The sequence below is a fragment of the Schistocerca piceifrons genome, chromosome 4 (assembly GCF_021461385.2).
Source record: "Schistocerca piceifrons isolate TAMUIC-IGC-003096 chromosome 4, iqSchPice1.1, whole genome shotgun sequence".
NCBI lineage: Eukaryota > Metazoa > Arthropoda > Insecta > Orthoptera > Acrididae > Schistocerca > Schistocerca piceifrons.
The window spans coordinates 690,914,424-690,929,553 of NC_060141.1; the positions used below are offsets into that span (position 1 = coordinate 690,914,424).

The 15,130-nt window shown below is 42.5% G+C and overlaps 1 protein-coding gene across 1 annotated transcript in view; it reads left to right on the forward strand.

The window, feature by feature from the left end:
- Positions 1-15,130, forward strand: part of LOC124796112 (uncharacterized protein DDB_G0290685-like) — a 198,590-nt gene that overhangs the window by 20,055 nt on the left and 163,405 nt on the right. The window contains exon 2 of the mRNA XM_047260201.1: positions 6,059-6,230. Within this exon, the coding sequence (XP_047116157.1) occupies positions 6,059-6,230 (172 nt within the window). The remainder of the gene's footprint in view (positions 1-6,058; positions 6,231-15,130) is intronic.

A 15,130-nucleotide genomic window follows, 5' to 3' on the forward strand; every position in this document is an offset into this window, starting at 1 on the left:
TCTCATCAATTACATGTGGGTAGTTTGTGAACGCAGAGTTGATGCCCAACACCATCCCACATTGTGTTCATCGGGTGCACATCAGGCGTATTCGATGGACAAGACACCAACGTCAGTCCACTACCAAGCTCTTTGAACTACTATAGCAGTATTTTGGCCCTGTGACAGAAACAGTTACCCTACCATCACCGTCGGGGAAGACATCAAGCATTTAATGTGTACAGCTCGTCCGTGATTAACACGGGAATTCGTAAGGGTAGTCTGCAGCGGAACCCCGTGTGCATTAATTCGCACTGAAGAGTGAAAAATGGCTAAGGCATGTCTCGAAAATATTCTTTCTTCCAGGAGTGCTGGTCCCGCAAGGCATGCGGGAGAACCTCTGTGAAGTTTGGAAGGCAAGAGATGAGTTACTGGCACAAGTTAAGCTGTGCGAGGGGTCGTGAGTCGTGCTTGGACGTTCAGTCGGTGCCGGCACGGTGGCTCAGCGTGTTCGGTCGGAGGGTTAGCTGCCCTCTGTAACAATAATAATAAAAACAAAAAACACAGAACGGATCGACGATGAACGGGTGTCATGAGACGTCCGCCCCCACACATATGCAATGAACAATAACGAACAAAATGAGATCAAAAATAGTCGGTAGAGCATTTGTCCGCGAAAGGCAAAAGTCCAGTCCAGGGTTCAAGTCCCAACCCGGCACATAGCTTTAATCTCCCAGAAAGTATCTATATTTAAGTTGCACCTAACTTCTGATTGCAATGTTCCATGGCTAAAATCATTCCGAAATACACAATCGGATTGCAGATGTGTAATTACAAGTCCTTCTAATTCATCAACTTTTCTCTAACATTAATATCCTACTCACTTTGTTGACGGTAATAATGTCAACAGCAATGATCATCTTTCAACGAAACTGAAAAAAATCCCTGTTGCTGTGGAAGGAGATTGTGCTAAATCGCTTGAATTATGAAATGAAACAAGCGCACTGATTTTTGGGAGAAAACCTTAGGGACAGTGCAATATAGGCTGAGTGTGTGACATTATCTCGTAATCTCTACAGTAGTTTCAAAGAATCTGTGCGTTAGCTACGTACGTCCAAGGACTAAACCAGCATTTCTGCTAAACAGTATGAACAGAACAGAACCCTCTTTGCGCTCTTCCTGTTACACAATCCAGAGACTCAGAAGTAAGAAAAGATGTGTGTCCTTAAGAACGAGATACGCTTGACGTATTTCAGTGGTGGTTGTCACACGAACAAGCACTTTTATTCAGTAGGCTTTTGGTTTAGTTTGCCAACTAGACCACAGAACAGAGATGGCTATCCCTCGCAACAAAGCCAAATGAAGACTCAGCTGTAGTGGCATCTAGCTTGGAAAAATGGTGAGTGTATTAAGAGAGCTGCAAACGTAAGTATATCACAGTACGTTATACGATGAAGTAGTGAAGTAAAGAATTATATATAATCAATTAGTTGTTGAAGCGCTGTATTTCCCGAAGTAATACTTGTACAAACATGATGGAAGCATGAATAGAGCTGTAAACTCACCAAGATTGCATTCTGCATCCTACAAATGTTCTTAGAGTCCCCTCTGGTCACACAACACACATCGAAGCGGTAGTAAAGTTCGTTTCTATACTTCATACAGCAACAACTTTCAATGCGTTCTCAGAGAGCTGTTTCAGCATTTTTCGCCGCAGTAGGGGTATGTATAACGGTCCTTAATGTACTCCCAAAGAAAAGAGTCAGGAGACGCTAGATCAGGCGACCAAGTGCGAGGGTGTTTACGTGGAGGGGGGATGGGGGGGGGGGGGGCGGCAAGGGAACAGCCACATTTCACGACTACGCCCAACAATGATGTTCGTCGTTTGGATGTGTAATTATTTGCATCAATGGAAAACTACGTGACTACAACAGGCCCCTCAAATTACTTCACAGACATAAAGCGGATAGTTACTCTTGGCTTAAATTACGAGATCACTTTATTTATATTTCCAGGTATGGGTAGCAGTTTCTACGGTGTCAAGGCGTGGAAAAAAATGCGGATATTAAACTGTATATTTGTTTTACCGCCTACAAGCTTATCTATTTCAATTCTGTGCTGTCGTGGCTATAAAAAGATTAAGTAATGGTTACAGAAACCACAATGAACGTTTCCCATTACACATTTCAGATTAAAATACTTTGAGATTCTCCTACAGAGTAAAGAAGACTTTATAAATATGCGGAAGCAACACAATTCACTGTTAAGTACGTGGGGCGCACATTTATCCTGTTATTAACATAGAGAGCTATTAAGTTAATTTCCAATCTTTTTAGTAGCTTGTTCAAAACCGTTAGCGTCTAGTCATTTAAAATCTTAATCAGCGTAATGTTAGATAGCTGTCCGACAGTGTATCTAATGTTTATTTGATTTTATAACAGTTTTCTGTGTTTTATTTTCAGTGTTCTTCCCGATAAATAACGGCAAGAGATTGAGTAGAACTCGGTAAACTTTGCATTTATCGCCATGAGCTTTTTACGTCTTACAGCAGTCGTTAGTCTCCTGTTAACGCCGAGACATGGGGACAAACTTTTCAGTACAAGCGGAATCCTGGCAGCCTATACTAGATTACCTGTCCTTTTCTAGAGTATCGCTGCGCGGTATGGGAGCCTTAACAGACAGGACTGATAGAAGACATTGAAACAGCTCGCTCTGTGATGTCGCGGAGTAGGTGAGAGTGTTTAATGCATGTGATTAGGTAGTACGAGTGGCAGCCATTAAAAAAAAGGCTTTTTCGTTGTGACGATCTTTTCACGAAATTTTTAACCTCCAACTTTCTGGTCCGAACGTGGAAATATTTTGAGAACTCCCACCCAAATAGAGAAAAGTGACAAAAATAGGGGAAATTAGAGCTTGTACGCTAAGATTTAGAGCTCATTTTTCGTTCGTGCTTCCATATATTACGGACTATAAGACGTACCATAGTTTTAAGCAATGTTTCAAAAATAACATTTTTACCACTTCTGTCATTAGATTGTAAAGCCAGACTTAAAAATGTACTTAGTCTATAAAATAAAACCGAACTGACCTTTAAAATTCATGAAAATCGTTTTCTTCTTCTTCGTCGTCGTCGTCGTCGTATATAAGATGGTCTTCACTGCCATCGCGAGCGTTAACAACGATGTCTTCTCTAACTACACCACGAGTATTATCTATTGACACACTTGTTTGTAGGTAGTTTTAAAGTTCCCTTCGGAGTGAATTCATGTTTTCATCCATCGTCCATTCGTTCCATTCCTCTCTCATATACACTTTAAATGATCTATTTATCGAGACATGAAGAGATTGCAATTGTGAACTAAGTACTACCGGTATAACAGCAAGCTCTGTATTTCCCTGTCTCAATTTCTCTTTCACAGAGTTTTTCAAATGACTAATAAAGCGATCTAGAACAAGAAGAAAACTCTTCTTCAATAAAACTCCCTTCCTTCTCGCTCATACTCCATTAATCCATAATTTCATACCAGCCTCCTCTATCCAACCTATGTCATGTACGTGAACACCGCCAGCTGGCGGTATTCCAGAAGATTCTGGCATTGTTTTGAGCTTGAAAATTATCACTGGATTAAGTTTAGAATCGTCAGCAGAATATGATAGGACAATACTGTAGAGCGTTTCTTCATGTCCCTTTGTTTTAATAGCTACAGTTGTAGCACCTTTCATTGCAACAGTTCTGTTACTTGGCTCTTCAAACAGAGGAGTTCTGTCCATATTCGCTGTTTGACTTAGTTCCAAACTGATTTTCTTTCGATGTTGAATGATAAAGCGATGGAAAGATATTCTCTCTTCATACTCTTATTTTCCGAAATATTTTGGTTCGCCCGCAAAGTTCATCACGCTTCATAAACAAGTAGCACCAAGCAACTCCACCCTTCAAGTCTTAAGTTCCACTGTAACGCTAACTTACAGGTGTGTATTTGAATCTTTTTTGTATTAATTCCGATGCCATTTTGACAGTGTCCTTGAATCCAATTCAATACATCTTCTAGTTATGGACATTTTGGATTCAGTCTTCTATTTGCACATTCAGTCTCCCTCATTTTTTCCAGTTTTTCTTTACCAGCCCGCTAATCGCGGATGATTTTTGTGTTGGTGGAGGACCGAAATTCCACTCAGCTGCTCTGTTTCCACTTTGTTCTGCAAATGCTATTACTTTCAATTTATAGCCCGCACCATGTGAATGCCTGTTTTTTTCTGTTACGGAACTATGTACTAACAAATAATTTTACTATTACCCATAATACAGATCACATTCAATTCACGTCCACTGGCACCATAGATTACGATGACACGTCATAGGTTAGACAGTGTTCTAGGTTTGTGTTGGTGAGGTGGGAGGGAGACAATGTTAGCAAGCTTGTCAATCCCTTTCGTCGCATCGGTGCACTGCTGCTACCAGTTGAATCCAATATTGCCAATTAGAGATAGATTTCCCCCCTCATCAAATATATGGTCATTTTTAAGACAGGTGGGAATTTTAAATGAAACACTGACTTTTTATATCAGTTTCGGACTTCTTATATTCATTTCGAGGGCAAGACGCACCTGAATTTTTGTGGCAATTTTTCGAAGAAAAAAGTGCGTCATAGTTCGTAAAATACGGTACTCGAGATTGGAACCTTCGAGAAGGTCTGAAAGTGGTTCTATGCACCCTCTGCCAAAAACTTAACTATACCAGGTGTACGGTATGAAATGAGCGTCAAGATACAAATGTGTCGATAGGGAACTTTTGTTGTGAACGAGCCTTAATTTTTTTTGTTTGGTTGGTATGACATCTGTCAAAGATATTTAGTATACATCAAGTTAAGGCACAAACAACATCATATGTTTTCATCGTGTTAACAATGTCGAATTTTGTACCAGAAAGTGATGATTTGCGGAAAGGATTAATTTTTTTGCTTTCATTTGAAAAAAAGTGCTGCAGAGTCGTATCGAATGCTTGTCGAGGCACATGGTGATCGTGCTCTATCAGAAACAACATGCAAAAGTTGGTTTCAATGGTTCAGAAATGATTTTGATGTAAGAAATGAAGAACGTGGAAGATCACCAAAAAGGTTCGAAGACGCCGAATTGCATTCAATATTGGATGAAGATAATACTTTGAGTCAGAAGCAATTGGCAGCAATACTAAATGTTGCACAACAAACAATTTCTGACCGTTTCAAAGCTATGGGAAAGATTCAAAAGTGTGGAAAATGGGTGCCACATGAATTGAATGAAAGACAGATGGAAAACCGAAAATCCGTTTGTCAAATTTTGCTTCGAAGAAATGAAAGAAAATCAATTTAGCATCGAATTGTTACTGGCGATGAAAATGGATTTATTTTAAGAATACTTAACGGGAAAAATCATGGGTTAATCCGGGGCAACCATAAACATCGACTGCGAAACCAGATAGATTCGGCAAGAAGACAATGCTCTGTGTTTGGTGGGATCAGAAAAGCGTGGTGTATCATGAGCTTCTAAAACCCGGTGAAACTGTGAATACTAAGTGCTACAGACAAAAAATGATTAATTTGAACTATTCATTGATCGAAAAAAGACCAGAGTGGGCCAGAAGACATGGCAAAGTAATTGTTTTACACGAAAATGCACCTGCACACAAAGCAAAACTGGTTCAGGATACAATCTAAACACTTGGCTGGGAGCTGCTACCCCATCCGCCGTATTCACCGGACTTGGCCCCTTCAGACTACCACTTGTCTTCTTCAATGGGACACGCATTGGCTGAGGAACACTTCGATTCCTACGAAGAAGTCGAAAATTGGGTGTCTGATTGGTTTGCTTCAAAAGACGAACATTCCTATTGGCGTGGTGTCCGCAAATTGCCAGAAAGGTGGTCAAAATGTATAGAAAGCAATGGCCAGTACTTTGAATAAAATGTTTTTACTTTTCAATTCAAAATTAGTGTTTCATTTTCACAAAAAAAACGCTAATTTCATACCGGTACACCTGGTAAATGCAGAGGTGTAGACTCTAAAGTAGACTCTAAAGTTATATGTTCGACAACACTTTTTAGGCAGGATGATCCCCATAGTTGTAGCTGGCTGCCGAGATACGCGGGACTCTGGATTCGACCCTGTGACGCCAGGCACATGTCTCAAGGTAACTGCTGCAACGCCCGTCAAACTTGCGCAAGGCAGCCCGCAAGCACGTAGGAAACGCCGCCAGAGCCGCGGCACTTCGCAGAAGTGAGTCGCTTTACTGCAATTTTCCCCACTCAGTGACTTTATAGCAGGAAGTAACATCAGGCGCAGGAAAATTTTCCTTGATGCTTGTTTCCCCTACACTGCACATTTTCCTCCTCGCATTTTACATCCTTTCAGCTCCATGACTCAAACGCGATCGACGCCATAAACAAAAACCACAATAAGGGTTTGTGTGTCCCGCAGCAGAGTGTGTGTGTGTGTGTGTGTGTGTGTGTGTCCCGAAGCACCGTATCTATTCAGAAATTTTTCCAACTTCCAGTACTTCACAAGCCCTGTGCAGCTCAATCTGAAGGTAAAAAAAATTGCTTTTTACTCGTTTGTTATTCCTACGTGTATATGATGTTAATTTGGGAAATTGAACGCTGCAATGTGCCACCAACGGAAAGTCTATATGCACCGTACACTGTCAGCACCAATTGATGGAAGATAAAAATGGACGTTAAATGTGCAAAATGTTCGGTTCAAACGTTGATGGATGACGAACTAGCAATAAAATGTGTGCGCTGAACACGCGAAAGGTCAGAAAAACAAATGGACAAGAGAAGACAGGAACAAACGAAGATGGGTTGGGAATATAGCAAGATGAAATGTTGGGAGGTGGACGAAGGAGGTTTTGGGTTGATTCCTAGTGGCGAGAAGAGATCTAGCGGACGACTTAATGGAAGACGGAGTGACGACATAAACTGCTTGGAAACTGATTCGAATAGCTGAAGGTCGTAACCCATCGAGGAATTTGGAAGAGGCCTCTAGCTTTAAGTCGATGATGAATGGACGACGATGATGGTGATGTTGAATGGAAGATGATGATGATGATGATGATGATGATGATGAGGAGGAGGAGGAGGAGGAGGAGGAAGAGCAACAGCAAATCATCTACTGTAAATAGGGGAACGTAATGACGTTCTTCAGTTATCGTGAAAAGGATCGCTGTATATTTTGAAGGTATTTAATGCAGACTTAAATTTAGTTCTGATTCAGTCACCTACTAAGTACAAACCATCTGGTTAATATTTAATTTGGAAATTATTTTTGTTATTGTCAAAACCCACTTCACTTACACGTAATATTCGTTATATTTTGTTTTCATAACCGAAAGTGTATAAATGTCTTTGTTGTGGTTTAGTCCGAAGACTAGTTTTCCTATACCTCTTCATGCTGGAATATTCCGTGCAAAGGTCTTCATTTCCGCGTAACTACTACAACCTATGCCCATTCCAATCTGTATTCAATCCTTGGCCTGCCTCTATCATTTTTAACTCCCGCATTTACTTCCAGTACCAAAATGATTACTTGAGGCCCCTCTTATAGTTAAGCCGTGCCACAGATTTCTTTCTTCGTCTGTTCTATTCAGTGCTTCCTCACCAGTTATTCGTAACAAGCGGAAAAGCGGCATACTCAGCTTACAGAACCCACTGGATTTTGTCCCCAATCAGATATCTGCCACACTTCTCCCGCCACATTTGATCGGAGTACACATTACTTGTTTAACTGTCGGCATTTTAAGTACAATTCTTGACTTCGTACCTGAAGAGTTCGTTGTGTTAAGTCACATACTTTTGGAGGTTTCTGTTACTATGTTTTCCTCCTCCACTGTAAGAATATCTGAGTCACCAACGAGGATTGAATCTTTGCGCCAGCTAAGTGTCTTGGTGTTGACTGATGTGAAAACTACCGAACTATCAGTTTAATACTAAACCACGGCTGCAAAATACCAACACGAATTCTTTACAGATGAATGGAAAAACAGGTAACAGCCGACCACGTCGAAGATCGGTTTGGATTCCGTAGAAATGTTTGAACACTTGAGGCAAAACTGATCCTACGACTAATCTTAGAAGATAGATTAAGGAAAGGCACATCTACGTGCCTAGCACTTTTAGACTTAGAGAAAGCTTTTGACAATGTTGACTGGAATAATCTCTTTCAAATTCTGAAGGTGGCAGGGGTCAAATACAGGGAGCGAAAGGCTATTTACAATTTGCACAGAAACCAGATGGCAGTTGTAAGAGTCGAGGGGCATGAAACGGAAGCAGTGGTTGGGAAGGGAGTGAGACAGGGCTGTAGCTTATCCCCCGTGTTACTCGATCAGTATATTGAGCAAGCAGTAAAAGAAACAAAAGAAAAATCCAGAGTAGGAATTAAAACCCATGGAGAATAAATGAAAACTCTGAGGTTTGCCGATTACATTGTAATTCTGTCAGAGACAGCAAAGGACCTGGAAGAGCAGTTGAACGGTTAAGACAGTGTCTTTAAAGGAGGGTATAAGATGATGATCAACAAAAGCAAAACGAGGATAAAGGAATGTAGTCGAATTAAATCGGGTGATGCTAAGGGAATTAGATTAGGAAATGAGACACAAAGTAGTAAAGGAGATTTGCTATTTGGGGAGCAAAATAACTGATGATGGTCGAAGTAGAGAGGATATAAAATGTAGACTGGCAGTGGCAAGGAAAGCGTTTCGTAAGAAGAGAAATTTGTTCGCATCAAGTATATATTAAAGTGTCAGGAAGTCTATTTCTGAAAGTATCTGTATAGGGTGTAGCCATGTATGGAAGTGAAACACGGACGATAAATACTTTAGAAGCTTTCGAAATATGGTGCTACAGAATAATGTTGAAGATTAGATGGATTGATCACGTAACTAATGAGGAGGTACTGAATAGAACTGGGGAGAATAGAAATTTGTGGCACAACTTGACTAGAAGGAGGGATCGGTTCGTAGGACATCGAGAGATCACCAATTTAGTACCGGAGAGCAGCATGGAAGTTAAAAATCGTAGAGGGAGACCAGGAGATAAAAACACTAAGGAGATTGAGAAGGATGTAGGCTGCAGTAGTTACAGTGCTATTACAAATGATTGAAGCGATTTCATAAATTCACTGTAGCTCCATTCATTGACATATGGTCACGACACACTACAGATACGTAGAAAAACTCAGTTTTGTTCGGCTGAAGCCGCACTTCAGGTTTCTGCCGCCAGAACGCTCGAGAGCGCAGTGAGACAAAATGGCGACAGGAGCCGAGAAAGCGTATGTCGTGCTTGAAATGCACTCACATCAGTCAGTCATAACAGTGCAACGACACTTCAGGACGAAGTTCAACAAAGATCCACCAACTGCTAACTCCATTCGGCGATGGTATGCGCAGTTTAAAGCTTCTGGATGCCTCTGTAAGGGGAAATCAACGGGTCGGCCTGCAGTGAGCGAAGAAACGGTTGAACGCGTGCGGGCAAGTTTCACGCGTAGCCCGCAGAAGTCGACGAATAAAGCAAGCAGGGAGCTAACGTACCACAGCCGATGGTTTGGAAAGTCTTACGGAAAAGGCTAAAGCAGAAGCCTTACCGTTTACAATTGCTACAAGCCCTGACACCCGATGACAAAGTCAAACGCTTTGAATTTTCGGCGCGGTTGCAACAGCTCATGGAAGAGGATGCGTTCAGTGTGAAACTTGTTTTCAGTGATGAAGCAACATTTTTTCTTAATGGTGAAGTGAACAGACAATGTGCGAATCTGGGTGGTAGAGAATCCTCACGCATTCGTGCAGCAAATTCGCAATTCACCAAAAGTTAACGTGTTTTGTGCAATCTCACGGTTTAAAGTTTACGGCCCCTTTTTCTTCTGTGAAAAAAAAGGTTACAGGACACGTGTATCTGGACATGCTGGAAAATTGGCTCATGCCACAACTGGAGACCGACAGCGCCGACTTCATCTCTCAGCAGGATGGTGCTCCACCGCACTTCCATCATGATGTTCGGCATTTCTTAAACAGGAGATTGGAAAACCGATGGATCGGTCGTGGTGGAGATCATGATCAGCAATTCATGTCATGGCCTCCACGCTCTCCCGACTTAACCCCATGCGATTTCTTTCTGTGGGGTTATGTGAAAGATTCAGTGTTTAAACCTCCTCTACCAAGAAACGTGCCAGAACTGCGAACTCGCATCAACGATGCTTTCGAACTCATTGATGGGGACATGCAGCGCCGAGTGTGGGAAGAACTTGATTATCGGCTTGATGTCTGCCGAATCACTAAAGGGGCACATATCGAACATTTGTGAATGCCTAAAACAACTTTTTCAGTTTTTGTATGTGTGTGCAAAGCATTGTGAAAATATCTCAAATAATAAAGTTATTGTAGAGCTGTGAAATCGCTTCAATCATTTGTAACAACCCTGTACTTTGTGTGGAAGAAGCTTGCACAGGATAGAGGAGCATGGAGAGCTGCAGCAATCAGTCTCTGGACTGACAACAACAACAACAACAACAACAACGTCTTAAGCACTGCTATACCCTAATCTCGTACCATCGAAAAAAACCTTTTTTGTTTATTTCCCTTCCATCTAACTGGTTGGATTGTCAGCCATACGTTCCAGGAGTCATCTCCACAACGTATCAGCTATTTGGAATAATTTCGCATTACCAATTTAGCTCACACGGAACGTTTATACACTCCTGGAAATGGAAAAAAGAACACGTTGACACCGGTGTGTCAGACCCACCATACTTGCTCCGGACACTGCGAGAGGGCTGTACAAGCAATGATCACACGCACGGCACAGCGGACACACCAGGAACCGCGGTGTTGGCCGTCGAATGGCGCTAGCTGCGCAGCATTTGTGCACCGCCGCCGTCAGTGTCAGCCAGTTTGCCGTGGCATCCGGAGCTCCATCGCAGTCTTTAACACTGGTAGCATGCCGCGACAGCGTGGACGTGAACCGTATGTGCAGCTGACGGACTTCGAGCGAGGGCGTATAGTGGGCATGCGGGAGGCCGGGTGGACGTACCGCCGAATTGCTCAACACGTGGGGCGTGAGGTCTCCACAGTACATCGATGTTGTCGCCAGTGGTCGGCGGAAGGTGCACGTGCCCGTCGACCTGGGACCGGCCGCGGCGACGCACGGATGCACGCCAAGACCGTAGGATCCTACGCAGTGCCGTAGCGGACCGCACCGCCACTTCCCAGCAAATTAGGGACACTGTTGCTCCTGGGGTATCGGCGAGGACCATTCGCAACCGTCTCCATGAAGCTGGGCTACGGTCCCGCACACCGTTAGGCCGTCTTCCGCTCACACCCCAACACCGTGCAGCCCGCCTCCAGTGGTGTCGCGACAGGCGTGAATGGAGGGACGAATGGAGACGTGTCGTCTTCAGCGATGAGACTCGCTTCTGCCTTGGTGCCAATGATGGTCGTATGCGTGTTTGGCGCCGTGCAGGTGAGCGCCACAATCAGGACTGCATACGACCGAGGCACACAGGGCCAACACCCGGCATCATGGTGTGGGGAGCGATCTCCTACACTGGCCGTACACCACTGGTGATCGCCGAGGGGACACTGAATAGTGCACGGTACATCCAAACCGTCATCGAACCCATCGTTCTACCATTCCTAGACCGGCAAGGGAACTTGCTGTTCCAACAGGACAATGCACGTCCGCATGTATCCCGTGCCACCCAACGTGCTCTAGAAGGTGTAAGTCAACTACCCTGGCCAGCAAGATCTCCGGATCTGTTCCCCATTGAGCATGTTTGGGACTGAATGAAGCGTCGTCTCACGCGGTCTGCACGACCAGCACGAACGCTGGTCCAACTGAGGCGCCAGGTGGAAATGGCATGGCAAGCCGTTCCACAGGACTACATCCAGCATCTCTACGATCGTTTCCATGGGAGAATAGCAGCCTGCATTGCTGCGAAAGGTGGATATACACTGTACTAGTGCCGACATTGTGCATGCTCTGTTGCCTGTGTCTATGTGCCTGTGGTTCTGTCAGTGTGATCATGTGATGTATCTGACCCCAGGAATGTGTCAAAGTTTCCCCTTCCTGGGACAATGAATTCACGGTGTTCTTATTTCAATTTCCAGGAGTGTAGATGAATTCACATACAAGAAAGTAATTTTTAGTCTGGTGACGTGTGTAAACGTTAAGTACATTTGCATTTAGTAAGCTGCAAGTTTCTAAATAAAAATAAAAAAACTGCCCATAATCTGGAATCTGTGTATATAGTTACGTTAAGTACGATGTCAAGTGTTCATTACAATTATTCAAGATCAATAAGGGCGGATGATATTTATTGTTTCAGTTAACAACATTAGCTCCTAGAATATAAGTTATAATATGGGGCAGATGTGTACAGAAGTACTACATGAAACACTGGCGCAATACTATTACGATAGCGCATGAGTACACAGCGAGAACTTCTATATATTTGACATATACATCAACCTACAGTCTGTTGCCATTGGCAGTGTGTGGAGCAACTCATGAACCCAAATATATGAAAGATGGAAATATGAATTGTTCTACTACATTACTTCACAATGATTCATTATGATTAAGATAAGGATACATCCGTAATTACCACAGTGAACTGCACCGCAGTAAGATTTTTAACGATTTTCAATTTATATTTTGACTAATTATAGCTAATGGTTTCAAATTGACGACTGTGTTGGAAACTAATCAAGAAATTTTAGAGCGACAACAAACTACGACGGGAAGTAAAAAAATACTGTTCGTATTTTCAGTCGCAGTGTGTTCACCCTAAAGTTTTCACCCATAAACAACGAGAACGTAAAACAATCAAACTAATGGTGCCTTGTACAGGAAACAATGGTTTACGAGCTTCAGACGCGGTGCTGCAACACGAGCACCGAAAAACAGAACGGAAGTAGCGTCACTAAAAAATAAAAGCTACTCTTACTTTCAGTCGAAGAACGAGAATGATGAATAATCATGTAACGTCTTTTATTGCATGCTCAAAACTACAAACTATTTCAGCTGCAAGAACTGCTTTTCACTCATTGCATTAAATACGCGCATGTTTGACGCCGAAATGATGATAGCATACTTTGGTTCTGTTTGTTGCCAATGTACTGTCTCGTCGACGCAACAAACCGGCAAGTGCAGCACCTACCAAAAACAAGCCGGGACTGATATTGGATAGCGTTGCCCGTGAACGGACAGTCATGTCGCCATTTACGGGAACAGAGATCGTAAGTGACGAGCAGAAATGGTTAACACTCGTCGCGCGCGTCACCAAAATCATTTGTCTCCGTTCTAATAACATTTCTTGCTCCTGTAGACGAAGTGCAAAACAATTACTTTCTCTCAGCCTGTCAAATTACAAAGGTTAATTCTCGAAATCGTAATTGCGTCATTTAAGTGTCACAAACCTTCCCGATCTAGCAGACAGCGATGTACTTTAAAACATCGGCCTGGGTAGCACGATAAGTGCGTACTTAACAAAAGAGTGACATAACCTAAGATAAAACAATACTGCGCCACGGATTCTGGAGTATCTGCGAAGTTATCAGTTACATCTGACGGCACAAGTCCACAAGTCACCTAAAGCATTGACATTTAAGAGTTGCGACTCCCCTGCGTGTGGGGATACACTGGGACGACAAGCAACGAATTTTGAAAAGGTTACGTAGAATCATAAGGTACAAATCGACCTTTTTGTTTAAGTGACGACAAATTTAAAATGTTTCATATACTCTGTAAGAGTGGGAAGCTTGTAGTGGAAGCCATTTTCTCTCCTCAAAGTACGAAGACTCAACTGTATAGTCGATCTGACACACCTCGCGTGTATTCTTTCGCAGCAATTGTCAGAACAGAATCTGTGTGTTCGGAGAGTTTATCATCCTCGAGACGTTATTAGGAAACAATCATGCAGTGCGATTTTTTTCTTTTGTTTTAGCCTCTCTTTCCACATTTTAACTACCCAATTCTGAGACGCAACTATGCTGACTCAGTAATAGTAACTTTTCGGGTTTTCTTCCTTCCTTTTTTAAGCTGATTAAACGGGGGATGCAGCCTACCCCCGATGTTATTCAATTTGTACACTAAGCTAACTGCAATGGAAACCAAAGAAAAATCTGAAAAGGGAATTTAAAAAACCTGTAGAGGAAGGAGCATAAGAGCAGTTGAACGGAATGGGTGAAGTCTTGAAAAGAGATGAGATTATTAACAACAAAAGGAAAGCAAGTGTAAAGGAATGTAGCGGAATTTAATCAGGTGCTGCTGAAGGAATTAGATCGGCAAATGAGGCGATGAGGCAATGAAAGTAGTAGATGAGTTTGCTATTTGGACAGGAAAATAACATAACGGCCTAAGTACAAACGATATAAAATACAGATTGGCAATAGCGAGAGAAGCATTTCTGTACAAGAGGAATTTCCTTAACATCAAGTGTAAATTTTGAGTGTTACGAAGAATTTTTCCTACAGGTATTTGTCTGGAGTGTAGCCTTGTATCGAAGTGAAAGGTGGACAATAAGCAACTCACACAAGGAGAGAATAGAAACCTTCGAAAAGAGGTGCTACAAGCAAATGTTTAAAATTATGTAGGTAAGTTAAATAACTAATGAGGAGGTACGTACTTAATTAAATTGGGGAGAGACGAAACTTGACTAAAGGAAGGGGTTCTCTTCCTCCCCCCCTCACAATAACAACAACAACAACAACAACAACAACAACAACAACAACATTGGCAGTATAACCAGTTTATGTTCTTTCCGATGAAACCGATTCTGATATAATAAAATGTTCATGGTGGTTTCGTATCAGGAGAAATCAAAAAGTTTCAGTCTCAGGGTGCTGCTGCAGCGTAGCTTAACTCTGATAGGGTATATAAGCACCGACATGTAGGCAACGGATTAGTGTGGCTTTTTCTGTTTTTCCGCGTGTGTACAATAAACGTGGATACGTGAACTATGGCAAAGTTATTATCAAACGTGTCCAAACAGGACCAACGGGCTGTTATCCTCGGCTACCGGAGGACGAACACCGATTGACATCCATCTGGTAAAGAAGAATGTGTATGGGGGCAGGAAGTCTGTTCAAAAGCACCGTTGTGAAATATTGCGACAAGGGATGTTGCTGC